Source organism: Kogia breviceps, chromosome 1, assembly GCF_026419965.1.
Source record: "Kogia breviceps isolate mKogBre1 chromosome 1, mKogBre1 haplotype 1, whole genome shotgun sequence".
NCBI classification, from domain to species: domain Eukaryota; kingdom Metazoa; phylum Chordata; class Mammalia; order Artiodactyla; family Physeteridae; genus Kogia; species Kogia breviceps.
In genome coordinates this window covers 141,570,853-141,596,045 of record NC_081310.1, presented here as the reverse complement: position 1 = coordinate 141,596,045, position 25,193 = coordinate 141,570,853, and the positions used below count along the sequence as shown (strand labels likewise).

The 25,193-nt window shown below is 35.2% G+C and overlaps 1 protein-coding gene across 10 annotated transcripts in view; it reads left to right on the top strand.

Moving 5' to 3' along the window:
• The window catches only part of SRSF11 (serine and arginine rich splicing factor 11), a 45,755-nt gene extending 23,879 nt beyond the window's left edge, over positions 1-21,876 (top strand). For 3 of the 10 annotated variants that reach the window (XM_059066951.2, XM_067005900.1, XM_067005937.1), the window contains 9 exons: positions 655-747; positions 1,540-1,589; positions 3,284-3,411; positions 5,182-5,263; positions 10,428-10,559; positions 12,908-12,997; positions 19,764-19,859; positions 20,241-20,379; positions 20,488-21,876. In XM_059066951.2, coding sequence (XP_058922934.2) covers positions 655-747; positions 1,540-1,589; positions 3,284-3,411; positions 5,182-5,263; positions 10,428-10,559; positions 12,908-12,997; positions 19,764-19,859; positions 20,241-20,379; positions 20,488-20,682 — 1,005 coding nt within the window. In that variant the 3' untranslated portion in view covers positions 20,683-21,876. Of the gene's footprint in view, positions 1-654; positions 748-1,539; positions 1,590-3,283; positions 3,412-5,181; positions 5,264-10,427; positions 10,560-12,907; positions 12,998-19,742; positions 19,860-20,240; positions 20,380-20,484 lie in introns of all 10 variants that reach the window. The other 7 variants (XM_059066187.2, XM_067005889.1, XM_067005929.1 and 4 more) reach the window with 3 other exon arrangements.
• Positions 21,877-25,193: the final 3,317 nt, after the last annotated feature.

Genomic DNA, 25,193 nt, shown 5'->3' with positions numbered 1-25,193 from the left:
GGATGGCACTGAAACTCACTGAGGTGAAGGCCACTGAGTGTCCCATGTGGCACTGCAATAAGAATCGGAAAGGAGACATAAGAACTAGAAAGAATCCCTTCCACAGTCAGTGAGTGTCCTTCTAGCTCCCCCTAAAGGTATTTCCAGCTCCCCCTAAAAATAAAGCTTAACATCATGCCAGCTGTCAAAGGAGAAATGCTTATAAGGGTGCTGCCTTCAATATCACACAGTAGGACAACAAACTGGATTTGGAGCTAAGAAGCAGTAAATATTTATAAATGACACAAGAATGTGTGAAAATCTTTGCATTTTTTAAAAATTCTGATTTTAGGGATAAATGTGCTGTGATGAGTGAAAAATTAGGCCATCATGTTATAGCAGGGATAGGCAAACTGTAGCTCTTGGGCCAGACCCCCGTTATCTGTTAATTTTTACTGGAACACAATTATGGCCACTTATTTATGTATTGTCTCTGACTGTTTTTGATCTACAGTGGCATAGTTAAGTAGTTGCACCGGAGTCCGCACAGCCTACAGACCTAAACTAGTTATTATCTGGCCTTTAGAGGAAATAAAAGTTGATGCACTCCCCCAGCCTCCACAGTATAAGAAACAGAAACAAGATTTTAAATAAATAAAATTTGAAATTTCACAGATTGGCGCTGTTCCGTTGGCTGCTTTGGGAGCTCCTACTCTTGATCCTGCCCTTGCTGCACTTGGGCTTCCTGGAGCAAACTTGAACTCTCAGGTATAACTTAATACCTTTCAACTCTGAGCTCATTTTTGTAATTAAAAAATTTACTTTATTAAATGTTAGTTTGCATTTCAAGAGCAGGAGATAACATATATTGTAGTAATTTTTTCTTACATAAACTTGTTAATGAGATCTTTAAAAGGTCACTGCATTATTAGCCCCTTGCCCATCAAAGAATTTCTCATTTGATAAAGTTCAAAGTAGACTAGTTTCACAGGAAGCCAACACCACATCAATATGTTACAAAGTCAAAATAAAGTCATGAAACAATAGGAACATGTGTTCATAATTTATTCTCTTGTCATCTACTCAGTTGGAAATTTTTGTTTTCCCTCTGCGATTTGGCTAAACTTTTTTCTGAAGTCCTTACTTTATAGAATTCTTTTGATTATTATACTGACTAAGCACTTTGAGTTTTGTTTTACATGTTTCCTTAAAATGTTACTTTCCCTTAGAAAGTCTTAAAATAAGCAGGAGGCAATTATTCTATAAAATCTGGACTGTTCAGCTTCATAATCTTCATAATTAACCTGATAAAGCAGCTCTGGGTATCCAGTACTACAGTCACTAATGTCACCTGTTTACTTTTTTAATGTTGTGACTAGAAAACTTAATATGACATATTTGGCTGGCATTATATTTCTATTGGTCATTGTTGTGCTTGGTATATGTTAGTTTCTCTATGTTTGCCAGATTGTTCTAGGGCATTTCAACATACTAAAAAAATTAAAATAGTAATCATTTATTGTTCTATGTGTTCTCATTGCTATTTTTTTGTTTTTCCAGTCTCTTGCTGCAGATCAGTTGCTGAAACTTATGAGTACTGTTGATCCCAAGTAAGGATTTTTTTCTTCTGTTTCCATAGGTGATAGAGATATAGTAATATCTAGAGAACAGGTGTTTTATTTTTGATAGCTAAAAGAAAGTTTTCTCAAGGCATGCAATATGTAATCCTGTTTTCTAGAAAAAAACAAAAATCCAGAGGTAAGCCCATCTATAAAGGGTTTTGTTTTGGAATAATTATTGGTTCTTTGAAAATCATTGTAAATAGGTTAAACCAGGATGACAAGTAAAGAGCTAAGTGTTGTCTTTAGTTGATTCATTTAAAAAATTATACTGACTACCTACTATAAGCTTGTGCCTTCATAGCATTTATACTCAGAAAGGGAGACACTGTTAAACTATAGTAAAGCATGTGCATCCAACTAGAGGAAGTACAGAGGTGCTATGGGAACTTATTACAAGGAGGAGAACTTAGTTCAAAGATCAAAGAGGCTAAGCTCTAGGGCAGGGGTCCCCAACCCCCAGGCCGTGGCCCATACCAGTCCACAGCAGCCTGTTAGGAACTGGGCCGCACAGCAGGAGTTGAGTGGCAAGCGAGCGAGTGAAGCTTCATCTGCTGCTCCCCATCACTCGCATTACGCCTGGACCGTCCCCGCCCCCCCCCCCACACACACACACCCCACACCCCCTGTCCGTCTATGGAAAAATTGTCTTCCACAGAACTGGTCCCTGGGGCCAGGAAGGTTGGGGACCACCTGCCCTAGGGGATGAATAAGAGGAAGACAGAAGTGAGGGAAACACTAGCCCAGAGTAAAGGAGTAATACATGTCATGTAATAATAGTCAACATCTTTTTAGGGGCTTTGAAATTTTCTTCATGCTGTAACTTAAATTTCCTACCTGATACATCACAAATTCATGAGATGTTTTCATTGGTAATTTCTTAGTATATTAAATCTGAGCTTAATGCTTCTTAACTTGGTGAAAGTCACTGTCAGTAAGTGGGAGAGCGTGTGGGGGAGGCAGGATAGACTCATTTGATGACAGTAGTTAGTGGCTTTTTTTTTTCTTAAAAATTATCAGGTAAAATCCAAGTATCTACCACCCTGCTTATAGAAATACCACTAATATAGTTTTTAAAAACTCCCTGTGTACTCATTCTTGTTTACATTTCCCACTCTACCCACAAATAACTACCAGCCTCAACTTGGTGTCTACAGTATTTTTTCACTTTTATAAACCCTTAAGGTGTATCTTTAGCCTTTCCATTCAGGAATTTCATAAGTAATTTTGGTGTGCCATTGGCTTCTGCCTCAGTTTCTCCCCATCTGCAAGCTTAAAAGTAATTCTCTTCCCCAACAAAATTATGATGATGTAGGAAGTTTTTAAATCATATTAAGGAAGGTTCTGTTAATCAAAAATCTTTAGCATTAGCATATTCCCATGTACTAACATTTCTCAAAATGTGTATAGAAAGTTCATGGATGTTCAGCAAAATTAAATAGATTTTTTTTTTCTTATTCCACATATCTCTGAGTCTTTTAAAATGCAGGTGCCATTATAAATATCCAAAGCTTACTATACTATATATATATTACATACAATTTTATCAAAATTATTGTGGAGCTCCCCCTCCCCACTTTGTTTCAAGGAGTGTCTTACTAAAATGAAGGTAGGAACATGTGTTTATTTGAAATGCTTTTGTACATTTTTAAATATTTCAGATGCAATTCTTGGTTCTGTTCCAGGTTGAATCATGTAGCTGCTGGTCTTGTTTCACCAAGTCTGAAATCAGATACCTCTAGTAAAGAAATAGAGGAAGCCATGAAGAGAGTACGAGAAGCACAGTCCCTAATTTCTGCTGCTATAGAACCAGGTAAAATAGGTTTATACAATTATGTTTGGAAATTTGTTGAATAATAACTTCAGTCATTTTTAAAAATTTTGTTTTCCGTATTTTGATAAAAGATCATTTAGTGCAGTGATTCTCATTTGGGAGTGGGTGGATGGTATGGGTAAGAGTTGTCACCCAGGCATATTTGGCAATATCTGGAGACACTTAGTTGTCATGCTGGTACCGACTGCATCTGGTAGGTAGACGGCCAGGGATATACCAAACATCCTACAGTGTACAAGCACCTTCCACTCCCTAAACAAAGAATTCTTCATTCTGAAACATTAGTGCCTGGGATTACCTAATGCTTCATGTGATATTCTGGTTGTTTTTAATTTATGAGGTGGTTTGTTTTTTTGTTTGTTTGTTTTGTTTTCTTTTTTGGTGATTTTTAATCTTTGTTTGCCTAAGTTGGAGTAGCCTAATTGATTTCAGTCTTTTATTTGACCAAGAAAACCTACTAAAGATCTTCTGTTTATGCCATTTGTTTAAAGAAAAGTAAATATATTATTCTTTGCAGATTGTCTTTTTGAGATGAAATGAATGCTTGTCCCATTGTCTTCCTGCATGTATTTGGATCTTTGGTCCTGAATTTTTTTTTCCCATTAAAAACAATGTTTTATTCATTTTTTCACTATTTCTTAATAAATGGGATGGTTTTTATTATACATATAGTATTAGGCAAGTAATTGTTAAGTATAATGGATAAATTAATACCAGATGCTTTATGTGTATTATCTCATTTAATCAACAGATTATTAAATAATTAGCCCAAGGTCACATGGCAAGCAGTAGGAACTTTTGATAGACAACTGGACCTGTATGACTCCCAAGCCAGAACACCATTTCTGTTTTCATTGAAAACTCATAACTGAAATGACTAAAATTGGTTTCTTCATGAATTTTTTTGCCCCAAGATTGTTAATTTATTAATAATGACTTTTGCAATAAATTGAATCCTATTAATGAAATGATCTAAATATAAAAGAGGAACTCAGTCTCACTTTGATAGTCCATATACAAAGAATGCAATGGCTGGATTTCTTTCATTATGTCCTAAGTTAAAGGAGTAAGTTAAGGAGTTTGTGTGTTATTTTAAAACTAGGAAATGGTGACAGATCTTTCTAGCTCTGCTCCCTGCACTTACACAGTTCGAAAATGAGTGAGGAAGAAGAAGGACAGATTAAAAAAAGAGCTAGCTTAGTAAAATCCAGTTCTGTCCCAGCAGTATAATGAAAAGAGTTAATGAATGAGACACTATTTATTTAGGAAAGGAGCATAGAGCTAAGTGATGAATGAAAGAAGGAACATTTTACTGGACAAACGATTTTAAATGTTTATTTTATATTTTTATTATAAACGTATTTTTTAAACATATTTTACACTTAAGTACTGGTTAGGGAGATGTTATTAATTCATAAACATGTAAAGATTAGAGGTTTAATCTGGGTGAATGGTAGCTATATTTGGGGAAGTAGAACCTAGGAATGGAAAAAGGGACTCATGATTTAGAAATCTCTAAAGGGTAAAGAATGAGAAAGTTAATTATTTTCATAGATTGTTTTATGGATGGCACTTGACAGCCTCCTAAGTCTGGCAAATGAAATAGTCAAAGGAACCTTTAGCTGCCTGAATTTAAGAATTTTGTATTAAAGCTGAAAATTAAGGTAAATTCTAAGAATAACTCCTGAATGGGAATAATCTTCCTGCTTGATGATGTCTAAAGCCAGATTCCTTTTCTTTTAAATCCAGATAAGAAAGAAGAAAAACGAAGGCACTCGAGGTCAAGATCACGTTCTAGGAGGAGGAGGACTCCCTCATCTTCTAGGCACAGGTTATTAGATTGATTGCTTTTTGGTAGTAAGTTGTAGCTTAGACAAAGATAATTTCTCTGTGTGTCACATCTGCTTATCTCTTAACCTAATTAGCTCCTGGTTAAAGTGGTTTTGTTAACTACTGCTATTAGCAGAGTATGAGAATAAGTGTTCACACATACGTAAATGGAGAAAAGATATGGATGATGGATACTTTAAAACCCCCAAAAATCCGGGGTTATGAGGAAGCCACTGAGATTTGAGCACTAAATGAATTAGTACTATGGAAAGAACACTGGACTTGAAACTTTCAACTTGAGTTCTAGTTCTGGCTTTTCACTGGACTTCTGAGAGTTTGAACATGGAAGGTCGTCATGCACCCTGCAGATTACCATCTAAAGCTTGAATATTTGCACATGACAACTTGTTATCCTTTTTTGAGATTGTTCTTTGCATTATTGGACAAACCACATGATAGTACCTATTATTCTTTATCCTACCTAGGGTAAGACTAGGCAATTTAAAAGGACCAGCGTATTTTCTTTTTCACATGACATTCCTGTGTAAGTTTGTAAGGGTCTCTCTAGCCCAGTGGCTCTCAAACTTGCTGGTATTAAGATCTCTAAACTTGTAGAAAATTTGAGTACTCCGGTGAGCTTTTGTTTATGTGGGTTATATCTATGATTGTTGGCCATAATAAAATTTGAAACCATCATCTGAAATAACAATAGTAAACCCATTTGTATTAATTTAGCTTTGAAACAAAACTTTTCCAGAAAAATTAAAAGAATGGCTTTGTTTTAAATCTTTGCAAATCTCTCTAACCTTTGGCTTACTAGAAGACATGTACAGGATTCTGCATTGAACTTATTGCAGAATATTTTGGTTAATATATGTAGAAAATCTTACACAAATACGTAGTGAGAAGAGGGAAAAGTAATTTTATAGTCTTTTCAGGTAATTGGGAATAGTATTCTTTGATATAATACCAAAACTTTTAACGAGTACTTTCTGAAACTTAATAGTGAACCCTTTTATATTTTGCTACTTTAAAATCTGTTGATCTTTCTTACACCTTGATGGATCTTTTTCCCAGGCATGCATTTATACAGTTATGCGTTGGTGGTTTGGAAAATGATTGATTTATTGCATTATGCAAGTTTTCAAATGTTGACACATTTTGTTACACAAGATCAAAAAATGAGTTGGTAATATCACCACATCTCATCGGTAAACCCTTTTAAAGTGTTAGGAAGCTGTCAAGTTCACAGTGGTGTGTTCAAGTTTTCCAAAATTTAATTTTCTCTTGAAAGCTCAAATTTTATTATTGGCAACAAATTTGTTTTCCTTTAAATGATAAACCTTACTCATTTCCCATGAAAGTGTTGTACCAAATACCCAAGTCTGAACAACCATGGTTTGTCACTTGTTCTTTCAGGTAAAGATGATGTTTCATGGCAAAAGCAATTAGGTGAGCTCACACTCAGTCACACAGGTGTCTTCCTTGACACAGTCATTGAACTATAAAGTATCAGAAGTGATTTATGCATACTACCCATTTTGTTGCACAGAATATTGCTGAAGGGACTAGATTTAATATTACTAGTCAATAATAATACTACTCTAATATTACTCAAGGGACTAGATTTAATAAAATTAATAGTTTTTACTGGCTTTATCAAAGACATCCTTAGTGAAAATGGCAGGGTTTTGTTTTCTTTTTCTTTCTCTTTACTGCAAGTGCATACTGCAAATGCCAGTGAAGAATACAGTAGGTAATAGGGAGGTTCAGTTGCCACTACCTTGATTTGTAATAAGGAGATGGCCAGCACTTGTATACCACCATTGCTTTTGCATGATTAGTGCAAATGTCACAGTGGAGTAGGCAAATAATAACTTGTTATTTGGGGGGAAAAAAATTGACAGACCCCATAACATTGTTAAGTCATTTCTTAGACTGTGTCTTAGTCCATTCGGCTGCTATAACAGAATACCATAGACTGGGTGGCTTATAAACAATAGAAATATACTTCTCAACAGTGCTCGAAGCTGGGAAGTTCAAGATCAAGGTGTCAGCAAATTTGGTGTCTGGTGGACCTGATTCCTCATTTATAGTTTGCTGTCTCTTCACTGTGTCCTCACATAGGGGAATGGACCAGGGGGTCTTCTGAGACTTCTTTCATATGGGCATTAATCCTATTTATGAAAGCTGCACCTTCATAACCTAGTCACCTCCCAAAGGCTCCTACCTCATAATGTCATCACATTGGGTATTCGGTTTTGCATAAAAATTTGCAAAGGAGGACACAAACATTCAGTCTGTAGCAGAATGTTACAGGGTGGTTTTGTCTGGTGTATCTGTCACCCACCTTCCCCCAGCCCATCTCATTATTAAAGATGTCTTTCAAAAACGCAAATCTAGGGCTTCCCTGGTGGCGCAGTGGTTGAGAGTCCACCTGCCGATGCGTACTGCAAAAAAAAAAAAAAACCCAAATCTAGAACATGTCACAGCTCTATGAAACCTTTAGAAGCTCCTTGTTGTCTTAAGAAGTCGACACATAAAACCTTAGAATGATTGATGTTCAGGGGTCTTTACTATTCATCTTGGTTTAATCTTTCCACACTTGTCAATTGCCACTCCAAAATAGCTAACCTCATTATTAATATTTGTTATGGTGATCTGTGATTAGTGATCTTTGATGTTGTTACTATTGCAAAAAGATTATGGCTCACTGAAAGCTCAGGTGATGTTTAGCAATCTTTAGCAACATTTTTAATTAAATTACATACACTGTTTTCTAGACATAATGCTATTGCACACTTCACAGACTATAGTATAGTATAAACATAACTTTTCTATGCACTGGGAAACCAAAAATTCATTGTGACTCACTTTATTGCAATACTCAGTTTATTGCAGTGGTCTGGGAGCAAACTCATTATCTCTGAGCTGTGCCTATACTTACAATCCTAACCTTCCAGGACAGGTGCGCTCATAGCTTAGTTTAACACTTAAAAAGGCTTAAAAAAGAGAACCTATATCTTTTTCCTTTGTACATAACAGGGACATGCTAAGGCTTTCAAATACTAATTTTAATTATGACCAATGGGAAATAACAGTGAAACATTTATTTCCCTGAACAAAGTGCTTTTGAACACTTGTAGTAATGCCTCATAACAGCAAGATAAATATTATGAGTTGTAGTATTTTAAGCATCTTGGTATATAAAAAGACCATTACGTTTAATAAGCTTTTTACGTATTTAGATACATAATATGATAATCTATATTTTTCTAATTTTTAAAAGCTTATGTAAACTGTTGAAGTGGCTCTGCAGTGCAATGCTGTTGAAAAATAACTCTTTCAGCACCGTATAATAAATTGATGTAATACCTCTGCTTATTAGATTTTTTAAACTAGTTTATATTATTAATCACTTTGTTTAGAAGGAAACCTACAAGAATGCACTTAGGATTTTTTCCTACAACTATTTTTTTCTATATACGTTAGAGGTAGGTTAAATGTGTAACAGTTTTGCTAAGATGATTGTTGACTTAAATTTTTGTTAAAGCCAGAATTCTCAAAAGATGAACAATACTTAATTCTAATAGCGTCAATTTTGGTTTTCCAGAATTTTTTAAAATTCTTAATACGAAAGTGATGGTTCTGATATTTTAATAGGGTCAGTATTTCACTCAGAATATATTACTAGTACCTTTTACTAGTTAGACACTGTAGTAGTTGCTCAAGGGTACAGTGGTGAATAAGATAGACATATATACCCCTTGTCCTTATGGAGCTTAGAAAAAGGTAGGTAAGCATTACATGAAAATTTCTTAGGATATAGACATGTTATTGAGAGGGATTGCTTTAGTAGATAGTTTCAAATATGGTCAAAAATAAGAGATGAGCAAAACATAAAGTTATTGAATTTGATGAGACACTGCTACTGATGGGTTTTGAAACAGCTGTTCTAGAGAATGATGGCAATACTATGTTAGCACATTAGTAAAAGAGAGGGAGTCAGTATATAATATATATGTCTACAGTAAGGCACTGAGCTGGGCTTTATAATTTCAGCTATTCTGTGATGGAGGTGCTATTGTTTTTCTTTGCTGAAGTAATAGGCTCAAAGAGGTTAAATAATGAATGCTCTCAGTTAACTGGCTTGTAAATGAGATTTGAACACAAATCTTTTACATTACTAAAATGTCCATCCTTTGGCACTTTGAAAAGGTGAAAGCAAAAAGTTTAAATTGTATTTGAAGTTTTCCATGGAAAGAGGTTGAATGGTCCACTAGAAATTAAATGACCAAGTCTAAGGAAAGAACTACAATTTATTTTCAATTATTCTTAAAATAGAAAGGAATAAAATATAAGAAGGAAGATCAAAGAACATCAAAAGGTTAATTGAACTTAACCTTTTAGAGAAAGTATGGGGGGCGGGGTGGTATGTGGTAGGCACAGAGAAACATCTCTTACATGGCAGGGAAGAGATGATGTAATGTTGACACATAAGAGTAGAAAAGGCAGTTTGTACTGAGTTGTATATATCTGTATCATGCTTGCATTACTTGGATTTCTCTTAAACTGTAAATCGAAGAAGTGGAATATATTTCAGAACAATTGGAAATCATAGAAGGCAACACATATATGGTTTCCATTTTTTAAATGGGAATAATAATGGTAGCTACTTTATTAGGTTTATTATGAGGGTAAATGAGTTAGTATTTGTAAAGCATGTAGTGGGCATAAGTAAGTATTCGATAAGTAGTAAATGGGTTTAACTTGCAATAGTGAGGAATCAAATAAGATGTACTTGCAAAAATACTGTAATTGCAAAATGATGCAAATGAGTCATATTTTTTGTTTTCCTTCTTTCTCTAGCAGTATTTTTAAGGTTGGAGTTGTAGTTTCAATGGGCAAAGTAGGATTGGTTTGACAGGTTGAGCAAAAGATTAAAAGGTGAGGTATTCCAGGTGTTAAAAGGTATTTACTAACTTCTAGGATATCAAAGATGTTGTTGTGTGGAGTAAATAAATAATGGCAGGAAATTACCCTCACTTACTGATGGCTAGTCCACATGTCTGAATCTTTTGTCTGATGCTTATATGAAATAGTCAGAAATAGAGCTAGTTTTTTTCCATTTACATATATGTGTTTGCTTCCTTTTACATTATAAGGCGGTCAAGAAGCAGATCAAGAAGGCGATCACATTCTAAGTCAAGGAGTAGGCGACGATCCAAAAGTCCAAGACGGAGAAGATCTCATTCCAGAGAGAGGGGTAGAAGGTCAAGGAGCACATCAAAAAACAGGTACAGTGAAAAACTATTAATAAACACTGAGTGGGAAGACAAATTTTAGGGTTCCCAACACCCACAAATATTGCTGCTTTAATGACAAAGAAGAGATTATGATAGAAGATAGGACTATAATGAGGGAGAAACTGTTGGAGGAGTCTGACATTGTTTTCTTGTGCTCCTTCATAAACTTGAGATTTCTACTTACAGCTGAAGGCCTAGATAAAATTTCTTTGTAGTAAAAATTCTTAGCGGTTTCTACTGCCTTTTTTCATGTCCTCTTTTCCATTCAACCATTACGTGGTACCAGCCACATCTCTTGGTATGCCAAAGATTTATGGCAGACAGTCATGCCTTCCTACTTCATCTTTATATACCTTATCGTGAGCACCTTTGTAAATATGAATTCAGTATTGCTATATTCCAGAGACTAAACCATACTTAACAGTCTTATCCCATGGTTTGGAGACCAGAAGAGAATTAATGTGAGGATTCATTAAAAAAACAGACATCCCCACCTTAACATTGTATTTCAACTTAAACATGCATTCAGTAATTTGTTTTTTTCATATAGGGCCAAACTGTTTGAAATTAGGCCTAGTCTTGAGTAATACATACCAAATCACTTTCTTTTCATTTAAACCACCTTTAAAAGTGTTGAGAACTCTGTTACTTGGAAATACCTAGATTTTTTTCCCCCGTTTTTAGTTGTCACACAATACAATTTCACAACACTTAATTTTTAACAAATGTCCTTTATCTCTTTCTAAAATATTTGCCTTAATTTTCTAGAAGCAGCCCTATATTTTGTACTACTTTACACATTTATATATTTAATTATGTAATTAAAATAGTAAGGATCACAGGGAGGGGGCAACAAAATGGTAAGCATATAACTCAAGTGGGGACAGAGGTTCTTGGATAGCTTTACTGAGTGAGTGTTCAGCCTCTAACGAGGCTTTTACTCATGTTTTAGAGTTAGTCATCTCTTAATTCAGTCAATCAAACAAGCTTACTTAATGAAACATCTCTTATACAAAGCAATTAGGCATTCCTTCCCTCAAGGAACTTCCTTTATACTAGGAGAGATTAATGTAATTACAAAGGAAGGGCCATTGTTAGGATGTTGGAAGAGATTTATTGAGAGGTGACTCTTGAGTATTGAATTCTGGTAGATTTGACTGGATTCGGGGGCATGATTTCAGGTAGAGAGTTTACAAAGTTAGCATGAATTCTTGAAATAGCAAGTATTTTGGTATAGGAGGACCAGGAAATGAGGTCAGGAAAGTTAAGGAGACAGATCACCATAGAAGGCTTTGTTCACACTAAGGAGTTTGCAGCTGATCCAGGAGGCAACAGGAATGAATTGAAAAGTGATGAGCCAGGGAATTAATATTTTCAGGTTTGTACTTCGAAAGATTTCTGATAGGGGGTATAGCATCAATTTGTGGGAAACATGACTGGGGCCACTTAAGGGACTATTAAAGTAATCTGGGAATTCGATGATAAAGACTTGAATGAATAGAGGGGATAACTGATGGAGCAGGATGAGCAAAGATGGGAGGGAATGAAATACAGAATATAGGGTGGGATTAGTCTAGAACAACTGAAGAGATACTTTAATCTCTAAGATTATAGGATAGTTAAAAATAGGTGTGTGTATATGAGTATAAGGATATAAGGGACATATATATATTATAAGTATGTATATATTTTACCTTTTGCCTAGAATCTTGGGGTGAAAAAATGCTATGGGGAATAAAAGTAAACTTAGAAGAATCTGTAAAAAGATTTTAGAGTTGAGGCCTGGTTCTAGTACCAGTCCATTTTGATGTTTTTTTTCTAAAAGCATTGAATAGCCCAGAATATATAGCAGCAGGGAAAACGTTAGAAGGTTGGCTTCATCCATGAAGAGGTTACATCGGGTGTGTGCTTGGAAAGAAAAACAACAGTAGTGACAGGGTTTTGGCCTGTCAGTAGAGGATTTAGAGCCAGGGTCGGTTGGGAAACTGGTACTTAGCTGAGAGAAAAACAGTGCTGAAGAGCCTAGAGAAAATTATTTAAACTATTAGCATTTATCGCCAGACATACTAAGAAACTGGCCAACATCCTTGTTCTCTTGCCACGTAGTCTGCTTTGCTCTTGGAGAGTTTTATGAGGAATATGAGGAAAATAGGATTTTTAAAATATGTTTACCACAAATACGCCACTTGAGTTACTTTTTTTTTTAAGTTTGTATCAGAATAACATAAAATTTAAGAATCAGATTAGATTTCACTGTACTTTTGTTTTTATTTATAGTTTGATAAAATATGTATTAGTTGAATCTTCTAATACATTCATCAATTGTTTTCATTTATTAGAGACAAAAAGAAAGAAGACAAAGAAAAGAAACGTTCCAAAACACCACCAAAAAGTTACAGCACAGCCAGACGTTCCAGAAGTGCAAGCAGGTAGGGTGGCATTATGAATTCTTGGCTAAGCTTTCATTTTTTTAAGCTTTGTTTGCAAGACTGTCAATAGGCTGTGAACATGGAATGTTTTCCAGTACATAGCTACATACTTCAGTGGTGAAGTTTTTTTAAAGGCAATTTGTGAAGAATAACCTACAGTTCATTTTTCTTTTCACTTAATGTTTTATGGTGTAGAGTATATTTAAAATAATGTGGGAATTCAGCAGAGGTCAGTTTTTATGTTTGCTATATGCATTTCAGATCATAATTTGAATTGTTTGTGTGGGTTTTTTTCCCCTAAACATCTAAGTTTTAATGGCTAAAGTATACTGCATTATCACATTAAATTCATTTTATCATCGTAAGTTATATTTAAAATATCTACATGTTAATACTCAAAATAATTTTTTTCCCATACATCGTGGTTCATTGATAAAATAATTGGAGACAATGCAAGTTCTGATTTGTGTCATTCTCAGAGTAGTAATTCTGTCTTTAACCTGCTGTAGTGAAAATTCAGTGTTGCAAACTTTCTCCTCAGAAAATATATTTTTCACATTTAACATGGAATTCATATGATAGTAGTAAGGGCTGGCCATACTTAATTCCATTTTCTTCCAATCTTTTGTTTTTTGTTTTGTTTTTTACTTTTTATTTTATTTTAAAATTGTTATTGGAGTATAGTTGATTTACAATGTTGTGTAAGTTTCAGGTGTACAGAAAGGTGAATCAGTTGTACATGTACACATGTCCACTCTTTTTTAGATTCTTTCCCCATATAGGCCATTACAGAGTACTGACTAGAGTTCCCTGTGCTATACAATAGGTTCTTATTACTTATCTGTTTTATATATAGTGTGTATATGTCAGTCCCAGTAACATTTTCTTGACATATTTCATTTTCCATTAAGCAAAAGTAAAGGGTCATTGTACTTTTTTTTAAACAGTAAGGAAATAATTCTTCAGATGTTAGGACTCCTAGCATCGCTAAGAATCCTTAAATCTTTTACCACAAACACAGATGAGGCTTAGTTCTCTCAAAATTTAAAGCTGTTGAATTTCTCAGCAAATCATTTTCTTCCAGTCTTGTTTACACATTTTACTGCAGTGTTTGTTTTCTTAATCTTGATTAAATTCACTTAGGAGGCTCACATTGTATATAAATATTAACTCAAAAATGGATAAAAGACTTAAAAGCCAAAACTAAAATCCTATTAGAAGAAAATATTTAAGTTAACTTTCATGACCTTGTATTTGGCAGTGATTCCTTAGATATGACAAAAGCATAAGCAACAAAAGAGAAATAGATAAGTTGGGGATAATGAAAACTAAAAACTTTCTTTGTTTCAAAGAACACTCAGAACGTAAAGACAGCTGTCAGAGTGGTAGAAAAATAATGTTTCCAATAATGGACTTGTATCTAGAATATATAAAAAACTGTTACAGCTCAATCTTAGAAAGAATGTAAACTTCTGCAGCTGCATTGGAAAACAGTTTGGCAATTCCTAAAGAAATTAAACAGAGAGTGTTTTGACACAGCAGTTTTGCTCCCAGTGTGATATGCCCAAGAGAAACAAAAACATGTCGGCACAAAACTTTATATGGATATTCTTGGCAACATTATTCAAAACCAAAAAGTCAACCCAAATATCCACTAACATGGGTAAACAAAGTTATACCTTCCATACGATAGATTATTATTCAGCAGTAAAAAGGAACCATAGTACTGATAACATGTTATAATATGCATGAACCTTGAAAACATGCCAGGTGAAAGAAGCTAGACACAAAAGACCACATGTTGTATGATTTTATTCATATGAAATGTCCAGAATGGATAAATCTATAACAACAAAGTAGATTAGTGGTTGGAGTGTGAGAGCTAAAGGATTATGGGGTTTCTTTTCAAAGGTGCTGAATATTTTCTTTTAAAAGATACATATAAATATATAAAAAAATGAAAGTTAAACCAGATATAAGTGCTCAAGGAAATGCCAGAGTAGGTCTGAGGTGGCAAAGGGGCATAAAAGATGGGATATGCAATATGTATTTTCTTGCCTTAAAAACTGGAGTTAGGGCTTCCCTGGTGGCGCAGTGGTTGAGAATCCGCCTGCTGATGCAGGGGACATGGGTTCGTGCCCCGGTCCGGGAAGATCCCACATGCCGCTGAGTGGCTGGGCCCATGAGCCATGGCTGCTGAGCCTGCGCGTCCAGAGCCTTTGCTCCGCAACGGGAGAGGCCACAACAGTGAGAGGCCCGCGTACTACAGAAAAAAAAAAAAAAAAAAAAAAAAAACTGGAGTTATATTGTTTGCCTGTTGCTTTTTTTTTTTTTTTTTTGCTGTACGCAGGCCTCTCACTGTTGAGGCCTCTCCCGTTGTGGAGCACAGGCTCCGGATGCGCAGGCCCAGCAGCCATGGCTCACAGGCCCAGCCGCTCCGCGGCACATGGGATCCTCCCGGACTGGGGCACGAACCCATGTCCCCTGCATTGGCAGGTGGACTCTCAACCACTGTGCCACCAGGGAAGGCCTGCCTGTTTCTTTATTTAATGGATTTATTCATAAGCACCTTATCCTATTTAATTATTGAAGCATTTTTAAATTGTGGCATATGCTATACATTTTTATTGTTTGCCACTGTACTACAGTCTATCATAGGGCACAGAAATACAATATAAAAAACACCTTTTCCATCTAAGGAATTTGGAATATTAGTTACACAAAGTAGTACAAGAAAGTGTAAGGTATACAACCCTGACAAACTTAAATATTTGATGAAGGGAAAGTTCTGTGTAATACTTCCAGGACAGGGGTCACAGATGACTTGTAAGGTGGTTTTTGTTATTTAAAGCTTAATTTGGAAGCTGAAATGAAGACAACTGAAGGTATAGGGGTTTTTTTGTTTGTTTGTTTGTTTTGATTATTTTGTTTGTGCCTAAATCATATAATGATCATCTTCCAAGTCCTATAACTTTTATTCACTTAATTAATTTTTTAAAATTTTTATACAGTTTTTAAAGGTTACTATCCCCTTACAGTTATTACAAAATATTGACTGTATTCCCCATGTTGTACAGTACATACTTGAGCCTGTCTTACACCTAAGAGTTTGCTGTCTTTAGGTGGGATTTATTTAAGTTTAGCTGCTGTACAGTCTAGCGATTCACAATTTTTAACCATTATGCTTCCTTTAGAGTTATTATAAAACATTGGCTATATTCCCTGTGTTGTACAATGTATCTTTATAGCTTATTTAATACCTAATAGTTTGTGCCTCTTAATCCTCTACCCATATATTGCCCCCTGCCTTTCTTCTTCCCACTGGTAACCTCTAGTAGTTCTCTATATCTGTGAGTCTGCTTCTTTTTTGTTATATTCACTAGTTTGTTGTATTTGTTAGATCCATGTATAAGTTATGTCATACAGTATGTCTTTCTCTGTCTGACTTATTTCTTTTTTTTTTTTAACAATCTTTATTGGAGTATAATTGCTTTACAATGGTGTGTTAGTTTCTGCTTTATAACAGTGAATCAGTTATACATATACATATGTCCCCATATCTCTTCCCTCTTGCATCTCCCTCCCTCCCACCCTCCCTATCCCACCCCTCTAGGTGGTCACAAAGCACCGAGCTGATCTCCCTGTGCTATGCGGCTGCTTCCCGCTAGCTATCTATTTTACATGTGGTAGTGTGTATATGTCCATGCCACTCTCTCACTTTGGCCCAGCTTACCCTTCCCCATCCCCATATCCTCAAGTGCATTTTCTAGTAGGTCTGCATATTTATTCCCACCTTGCCCCCCCTAGGTTTTTCTGACCATTTTTTTCTTTTTTTTAGATTCCATATATATGTATTAGCATATGGTATTTGTTTTTGTCTTTCTTACTGACTTCACTCTGTATGACGGTCTCTGGGTCCATCCACCTCACTACAAATAACTCAGTTTTGTTCCTTTTTATGGCTGAGTAATATTCCATTGTATATACGTGCCACATCTTCTTTATCCATTCATCTGTTTATCGACACGTAGGTTGCTTCTATGTCTGGCTATTGTAAATAGAGCTGCAATGAACATTTTGGTACATGGCTCTTTTTGAATTATGGTCTCCTCAGGGTATATGCCCAGTAGTGGGATTGCTGGGTCATACGGTAGTTCTCTTTTTAGTTTTTTAAGGAATTTCCATACTGTTCTCCATAGAGGCTGTATCAATTTACATTCCCACCAACAGTGCAAGAGTGTTCCCTTTTCTCCACACCCTCTCCAGCATTTATTGTTTGTAGATTTTTTGATGATGGCCATTCTGACCAGTGTGAGATGATATCTCATTGTAGTTTTGATTTGCATTTCTCTAATGATTAATGATGTTGAGCATTCTTTCATGTGTTTGTTGGCAATCTGTATCGTCTTTGGAGAAATGTCTGTTTAGATCTTCTGCCCATTTTTGGATTGGGTTGTTTTTTTTGATATTGAGCTGCATGAGTTGATTGTAAGTTTTGGAGATTAATCCTTTGTCTGTCTGACTTATTTCACTTAGCTTAAATGCTCTCCATGTTCATGTTGCTGCAAATGGCAAAATTTCATTCTTTTTTATAGCTTACTAATATTCTGTTGTATAGATACAGCACATTTTCTTTATCCATTCTTCTGTTGATTAACACAACATAGCTTCCATATCTCGGCAGTTGTTAAAAAATGCTGCTGTGAACTTTGGGGTGCATGTATCTTTTTGAAATTGTGTGGGCTTTGGATTGTTAGCGGGTTTGTTTTTTTGTGGGGTTTTTTTTGGATATGTACCCAGGAGTGGAATTTGGGTCATATTGGTAGTTCCATTTTTCGTTTTTTGACCTCCATACTGTTTTCCAGTGGCTGCACCACCAGTTTACATTTCCACCAACAGTGTAGGAGGGTTCCGTTTTCTCCACACACTCTCCAGCGTTTATTATTTTTAGACCTTTTGATGATGGCCATTCTGACCAGTATGAGGTGACAGATACCTCAGTTGTAGTTTTGATTTGCATTTCTCCAATGACTAGTGATCTTGAGCATCCTTTCATGTGTTTGTTGGCCATCTGTGTGTATTCTTTGGAGAAATGTCTGTTTATGTGTCTGTTTTTTTGATTGGGTTGTTTTTTTGATATTGAGCTGTTGGTATATTTTGGAGATTAATCCCTTGTCAGTCTCATTGTTTGGAAGTATTTTCTCCTATTCTGTCAGTTGTTTTTTTGTTTTGTTTATGGTTTCCTTTGCTGTGCAAAAGCTATTAAGTTTAATTAGGTCCCATTAGTTCATTTTTGCTTTTATTTTCTTTACTTTAGGAGATGGATCCAAAAAAATATTGCTGTGATTTATGTCAAAGTCTGTTCTACTTTTCCTCTCATTTTATAGTATCTGGTCTTACATTTAGGTTTTTAACCCATTTCGAGTTTATTTTTGGATAGGGTGTTAGAGAATGTTCTGATACCCCTCTTTTGCATGTAGCTGTACAGTTTTCCCAGCACCACTTACTAAAGGGACTGTCTTTACTCCATTGTATATTCTTACCTCCTTTGTCATAGATTAATTGACCATAAGTGTGTGGGTTTATTTCTGGACTCTATTGTGTTCCATTGATCTGTGTGTCTGTTTTTGTGCCAGTACCATACAGTTTTGATTACTGTAGCTTGGTAGCACAGTCTGAAGACATGGAGTATGATTCCTCCAGCTCTGTTTTTGTTTATCAGGATTGTTTTGGCTATTCGGGATCTTTTGTGTTTCCATACAAGTTTTAAAATTATTTGTTCTAGTTCTGCAAAAATGTCATTGGTATTTTGATAAAGATTGCATTGAATATGTCGTTTGCCTTGGGTAGTATGGTCGTTTTAACAATATTGATTCTTCCAGTCCAAGAACAGGGCAGAACTTTCCATCTGTTTTTGTTGTAGACGCAGAATTTTTTTTAAGTCAGAATTTAAAGAGAGAGGAGAGGTACATCTTAAAAAGCTAATTGCTCAAAGCAGGGCATGAATTGCGCGTGGTTTGCTAGACAACAGGAAGTCAGTTTGATCTGTGTTACCACTAACTCTAGTTCTCTAAATTTTACCTAATGATTTAGAAGTAATTTTGGATTTTATTAGCAACTGCCTTCCATAACACAGCATATTATCCTATACACGTTTTGGCCATTGAATGAATCTAAAACTGATTCTGTAAATAATAATTTACTTCAGACTGTTTTTCCTTGAGTTAGAACTTTTGTTAATCAGTTTTTCCCCAAATTTAACATTTCTAATGTTTTGGTGACATAATGTCTTTAAGAAGTATTGCTGGGCTTCCCTGGTGGCGCAGTGGTTGAGAATCCGCCTGCCGATGCAGGAGACACGGGTTCGTGCCCTGGTCCGGGAGGATCCCACGTGCTGCGGAGCAACTAAGCCCGTGAGCCATGGCCGCCAGGCCTGCGCGTCCAGAGCCTGTGCTCCACAATGGGAGGAGAGGCCACAACAGTGAGAGGCCCGCATACCGCAAAAAAAAAAAAAAAAGAAGTATTGCTGGAAATTAGGGTTTTTCTTGAGGGCATTAAGGGAAAGGCACATAGTTTGCAAAAAAGAATTGCAGTTTTTTAGTATTCATTTGCTTCTTAGGCTCAGAACAGTATTTGAAAGTGGGTCTTTCGTTGTCAGAATTCTGTTTCTAGTGGAGCTCCATCATAGACACATCTGCTATGATGTGTCTGCATTTTTTGGATAATACTGTATTTTAAAGTCTAGTTTGCACATTTGTGGTTCTAGAGAGAGACGACGACGAAGAAGCAGAAGTGGCACAAGATCTCCTAAAAAGCCTAGGTCTCCCAAAAGAAAATTGTCTCGCTCACCATCCCCTAGGAGGTAAGAATATTAATCTTTTATTAAATCTATCCTGCTTTTCAGGAACTGTCCTAGAGTTTTTCTTCTTTTCAGGAATTAAAATGCTTAAGAATGTGCTGATACATTCTCTTCATGACTTGAGACTGTGTTATAGTAAACACTGTTTAGGATTGAGCATTTTAGACCTGTAATCAAGTTATAGTCTTCTTCCCTGTATTAACTTATATACAGCTTGTATCCAGTGACTTGAAATTGGATCTTTGCTGTCCTCTTTATAGCAAGTGAACTTGGGTCAAGTTTGCCATCTAAAAACAAGTTTAAACTTATTCCTATTTAATTAATGGTGAAAGTTCTTGAGCAATTCGTTTCAAGCATCTTGTCAGCATTTTACTGTCATCCTAGACATAAAAAGGAGAAGAAGAAAGATAAAGACAAAGAAAGAAGCAGAGATGAAAGAGAACGATCCACAAGCAAGAAGAAGAAAAGTAAAGATAAGGAAAAGGAACGGGAAAGAAAATCAGAGAGTGATAAAGATGTAAAAGTATGTTTACAAACTAATTTATTTTGGTGTTTTGGGTGATGCTGGTACTTTAAAGAAGTGATTTTCCTGTGAAGACGTTTACTTTTATTATTCTCCTTGGCAAAGCAGGTTACACGGGACTATGATGAAGAGGAGCAGGGTTATGACAGCGAGAAAGAGAAGAAAGAGGAGAAGAAACCGACAGAGCCAGCTTCTCCTAAAGCAAAAGAATGTTCTGTGGAAAAGGGAACTGGTGATTCACTAAGAGAATCCAAAGTGAATGGCGATGATCATCATGAAGAAGACATGGATATGAGTGACTGAATATTGCCTCTGTGGGAATCCAACTGTATACGTGCATCAGTGTCATTCCTGTGTGATTTCTTAATGCTGTATTTGTTCATCTCAAATCTAGATGTATACAGCTCTGAGTTATAAATGGTTATAAAGCTTTTGATGTTGATATTAGTTATTTACATCCAAAAGCTTTTAGAAAAATGATACATGGGTAACCAGTTCTTGACAGGTTGAAATCTGATTGAGTAAACAAGCAGTTTTACTATTCTGGTGCTGCTTCATAACAAAAATGAAAAGCTGCATGCATCTACAGCAGGCATGGATTGTTTATGTTGTATGATCTCCTTTATTAAGTTCATTTATAGTATTTCTAGAGTTTGATTCATTGCCGTAATAGAGCCATGTAGGGAATGCACTGATTGCATGTTAATTGTGGCAGGAATATCCTAAATGTCATTCAAATCCTCCCAACATGATGGATCTACTTAATGGTCTTGTTTGTTGACATGACAAATTAACATTCTTATAGTTACATCTGGAAATGAGCATTTGAAATAGATAATCCTTTAAGCCTTGTGGCTAAATTTTTGTGGCTTTTGTTTAACTTTGAAAGGTTATATATGCACTAACCTTTTTTTGATGGCTATAATTAGGCTTTAATTACAGAAACAAGATTTCAAATGAAACTGTCTTTGGCAGTAAGTAAATAGCATATTTTGAAGTAGAGTTGTATACTTTTTCATAAGGTGTTTGGGAATTTTTTTTCCTAAAATAATTTATTGAACATCTACATCAGTGAAAGTTATCTGCCTATCCTGAAGTCCATCTGTAAAAGAAAGTTATCTCTTGTCCTGATTTTCAATTGTCCACTCTTTTATTAATTTGTTTTAATCTCATTGTTGGAAAAGGGGGATAGTGCATTTTAAATTGACCTTCATATGCTTTTAAAAATAAGACAAATCTACTTGATAATGTACTTTTTATTTGATCTCAAGTTGTATAAAACCAATAAATTTTGTGTTACTGTTACTGCAGTAGTAATCTTATGCACACAGTGATTCCATGTTAAATGCAAAGTAGTTAGGCAACTGTTTTCTTACAGGAGTTTCCAAGCTTCACTTTTGTGCAGTAAAAACAAAAGTAGGCTACAGTCTGTGCCATGTTGATGTACAGTTTCTGAAATTGTTTTACAAGACTTTGATAATAAAACCCTTAAACTTATGTTTATGTTCCTGTAAAACCGTATTTGTATTTATTTACGTTGTTGAATGTATGGCATTTACCTCATTCATTTTACATATCAAGTTCTTTTTCCTTTCAGTCCACATATTTTAATATAGTAGTAAGATGGAATCCATCACTCTCGTGATTAGTTGCTGTTAGAATTGTCAAAATTAGTTTAATTTCTATCTAAATCTTTTTCTAAGTGTAATTTTCTTTCTTATGTTTTGGGTGTAGGACTTGGGTTGAGTAAAGCAATGAACTTTAGGATAAACAAATGATCCCACCTATATCTAGTAAATTTATATTTTTGGTGAATATAAACATACTTTTCTGGAATAGTATAGAAACTCAATGGTATGTATCTACTGTACAATACTAAATAGTATATTTATTCATTTATGAAATGAGTAGTGTTTGAGTGGCTGGGATTAAGGGGAAAATGAGACTTGGAATTGTAGCTTTTATCCAAATTGGAGTATAATTTTTTTTTTTTAACTTTTAAAATTGAAATGCCGTATAGATAAGCCAGCGTTGTTTTTACAGTTTGTAGTAACTTTTTAAATATTTTATGGAAGGGAATTTTGTCTGTAGTGAGTAAGATGTTCTAGTAATGGTCCTAAAAATCACTGCATTTTTAAACACAAAGTTGAACGCAAATGACATTCTTTAAACTTATAAAAACTTTTAGTAGAAAAACATTTAAAGATTGAACCATATGATATTGTCGGTTTTGTAAGTCAAAAACAAGATATTGGCAGTTTCACTTGGTTAAGCCTAATACTACTCACATTTTATCCCCTCACTTGTAGTCTTTGAATATATAGTATGCTAATTTCTCAAAAGGGATTAAGAAATTTGGGGCTTTAAAATAGTACCACTGACTTAAGATGCTGTCGTGAAGGGAGTCTATATCTATACTTAGGTTATTTTTCAGTGAACATTTATGCACAAAGGTAGGGTTGCACGGGACAGAAGCCTTTAACACATAACCAGTCGAAATCAAGTGAACACTGCCTCCACACTGAATTTTGTTCTGTATTTGGTAGTGAAAATGATTAAAAAATAAAAGTGGTTTTGTTAGAAAAATGTTTGTGCTATTTATTTGCTTGAATTCTTCATGAGTGAAAAGGAGGTAGTAGCTACTTAAGAGCCCAGTCATGAATTTCAGCTTCATTTATAGCTGGGGAGACCTGTGTTTCCTACCTTCATTTTCCTGTATGTAGAATGGGAGTGATATCTCTACCTTGTGAAGTAGTTGGTAGAACAAAATGTAGCTCTGTGCGCCTGGGTCAGTAAATGGTACCTGCTATTTAATTATGGAGCTTTTCAAAACTATATGAAAATTTAGTTTGGGGTAACGTTTTAGCAAAAGCACTAAGATAAATTACATGCAGATATGGCAGTTTCCCTTTACATTTTTGTGAATATAGATAGGTTTTGGATAATAAGCTCCCTGGTAGTGATTCTGTGTGGAAGGTAGAGGAATATTAGTTACTTAGGGAGAAAGACAAACTGGGCTTCTACTAGAACAGTAAAAACTAATTTTCCATTCACCTTGGAGTTGCATCTTAAAGCTGATGTTCTGCTCTCAGTGTCATATAGCCTGTACAAGCCTACTTTTCCTCTGGCAAAATAATACCACTTTCTTCACTTGGGCACCAGATTAAGTGGTCTATGCTGTTTGAAGATTGAGACATCTTTTAAACTGGAATTGAGATTTCTGTTTCTTTTGTCTCAAATCTAGCTAGTGCATTTCACTCCTATCTAAAATATTTTCTCTAATCAAGTACATGTAGTTGTGTTTAAATATGGAAACTACTGATACTTTTAAAGAGCATCAGAATATGTTACTAAGGGTTTATTAGCAGAGGTAGTTTTTAAATGAGACATTCTGGAGTTGTTGATTTTGAGTTTTATTTTCCTATTTTCATTTTATATCAAAGTATATGTAAAATTCATTTAGACATTCTTTAGCAAAATAACGTGTGAACCATGCTAATTCTTTGCTAGTGGGAATATTCTTAAGAATATACTTAAAGGTTATAGTAGGCGTTAAATATCAAGTTTCAGAAGACAAGCATCCTGTAGGTTAGCATCATGTAATTTTGTTCTTGTCAGTCAGCATTCAATCCAGGGAGCCGAACGACCCAGAAAGATTTGTTGACAAAGATTTGACCTTAATTGTGGGAGCTGGTTTAATAGTCTCAAAGTTGTTGTCTATGCTGTGCATCTGATGCTGGAGACTAAAGCCCACAGGCAGTCAAGAAAAGAAGGATAGTTGAGAGGGGTGAGAATAAGTTGGAACCATAAGCTGGAACCCAAAAGAATGGGCTGAAACTGCAGGACCAAGCAGATAAGCCACAACATGTATGAACTACATAATTTCTGCTTCACTTCTTCAAAATTCCTACGCTACCTATATTCATTACTTAAACATCCCCGCCAGTCACTGTTAGCCTTCTTCAGTGACCAAGAATTCTATGGGAGGTACAAGGTACGTCTTATTTTTGTGTTTTTATATTATACAAAGTTTCTGCTTTAGGCTAATTAATCATTTTCACCTGCAAAACACGAGCAAATTGAGGAATGATTGCCAGATACCTTTCTTTAAAACCCTTAGGAAATTTGCTTCTGTTTTTTTAGGTGCTGTGGCAAAAGGAAAATTCTAATTCCATGTATTGTATGTGCCATTATGGCCAGAAGTACTATTCCTAAAATGAGCTGTAACAGTTTTTTTTAAAGTTCATCACTAGGTAGTACTACAAGGATGATCACATGATCTAAAAAGTGTGCTATTGAGATGACATTTTTAGATGGCATTCTAAAATACTATTGGCCCAGATTTCTGATATAAAATGCTTTACAAAAGCAGTTTTTGCTAATTCATAATATACAAATGATGGGCTTTTACCTAGTTTTAATGTCTTTACAAGTGATTTAATACCTCCTGTCCATTTATCTAAGTTTCACTGCCATTTGTCCTTGTAAGTTCCCAAGTATAGCAACTTTGGTAAGGATACATTTTGTTAATTTTGGAAAACACAGTTAAGATACCTTTTGCTGGATACTAACTAATTTGCTCAATTTCAGAGGCTAGCATACTACAAGTAGGACTTCGAACTCACCTCATTTTTTACAACTTTTTCTCAACCATATTGTGACAAAAGTTAACAGCAAAAGGAACTCATTATTTTCTTTAGTCCTTTTGTGGCCTCTGTCTGCTTTAGGCTTAGTGAAAACTAGGGAGAAATTTCACTGAAGCACTCATTATTCACCACCCTTCCCCAAGATGTGAATGATAAGCTGTGCATGAA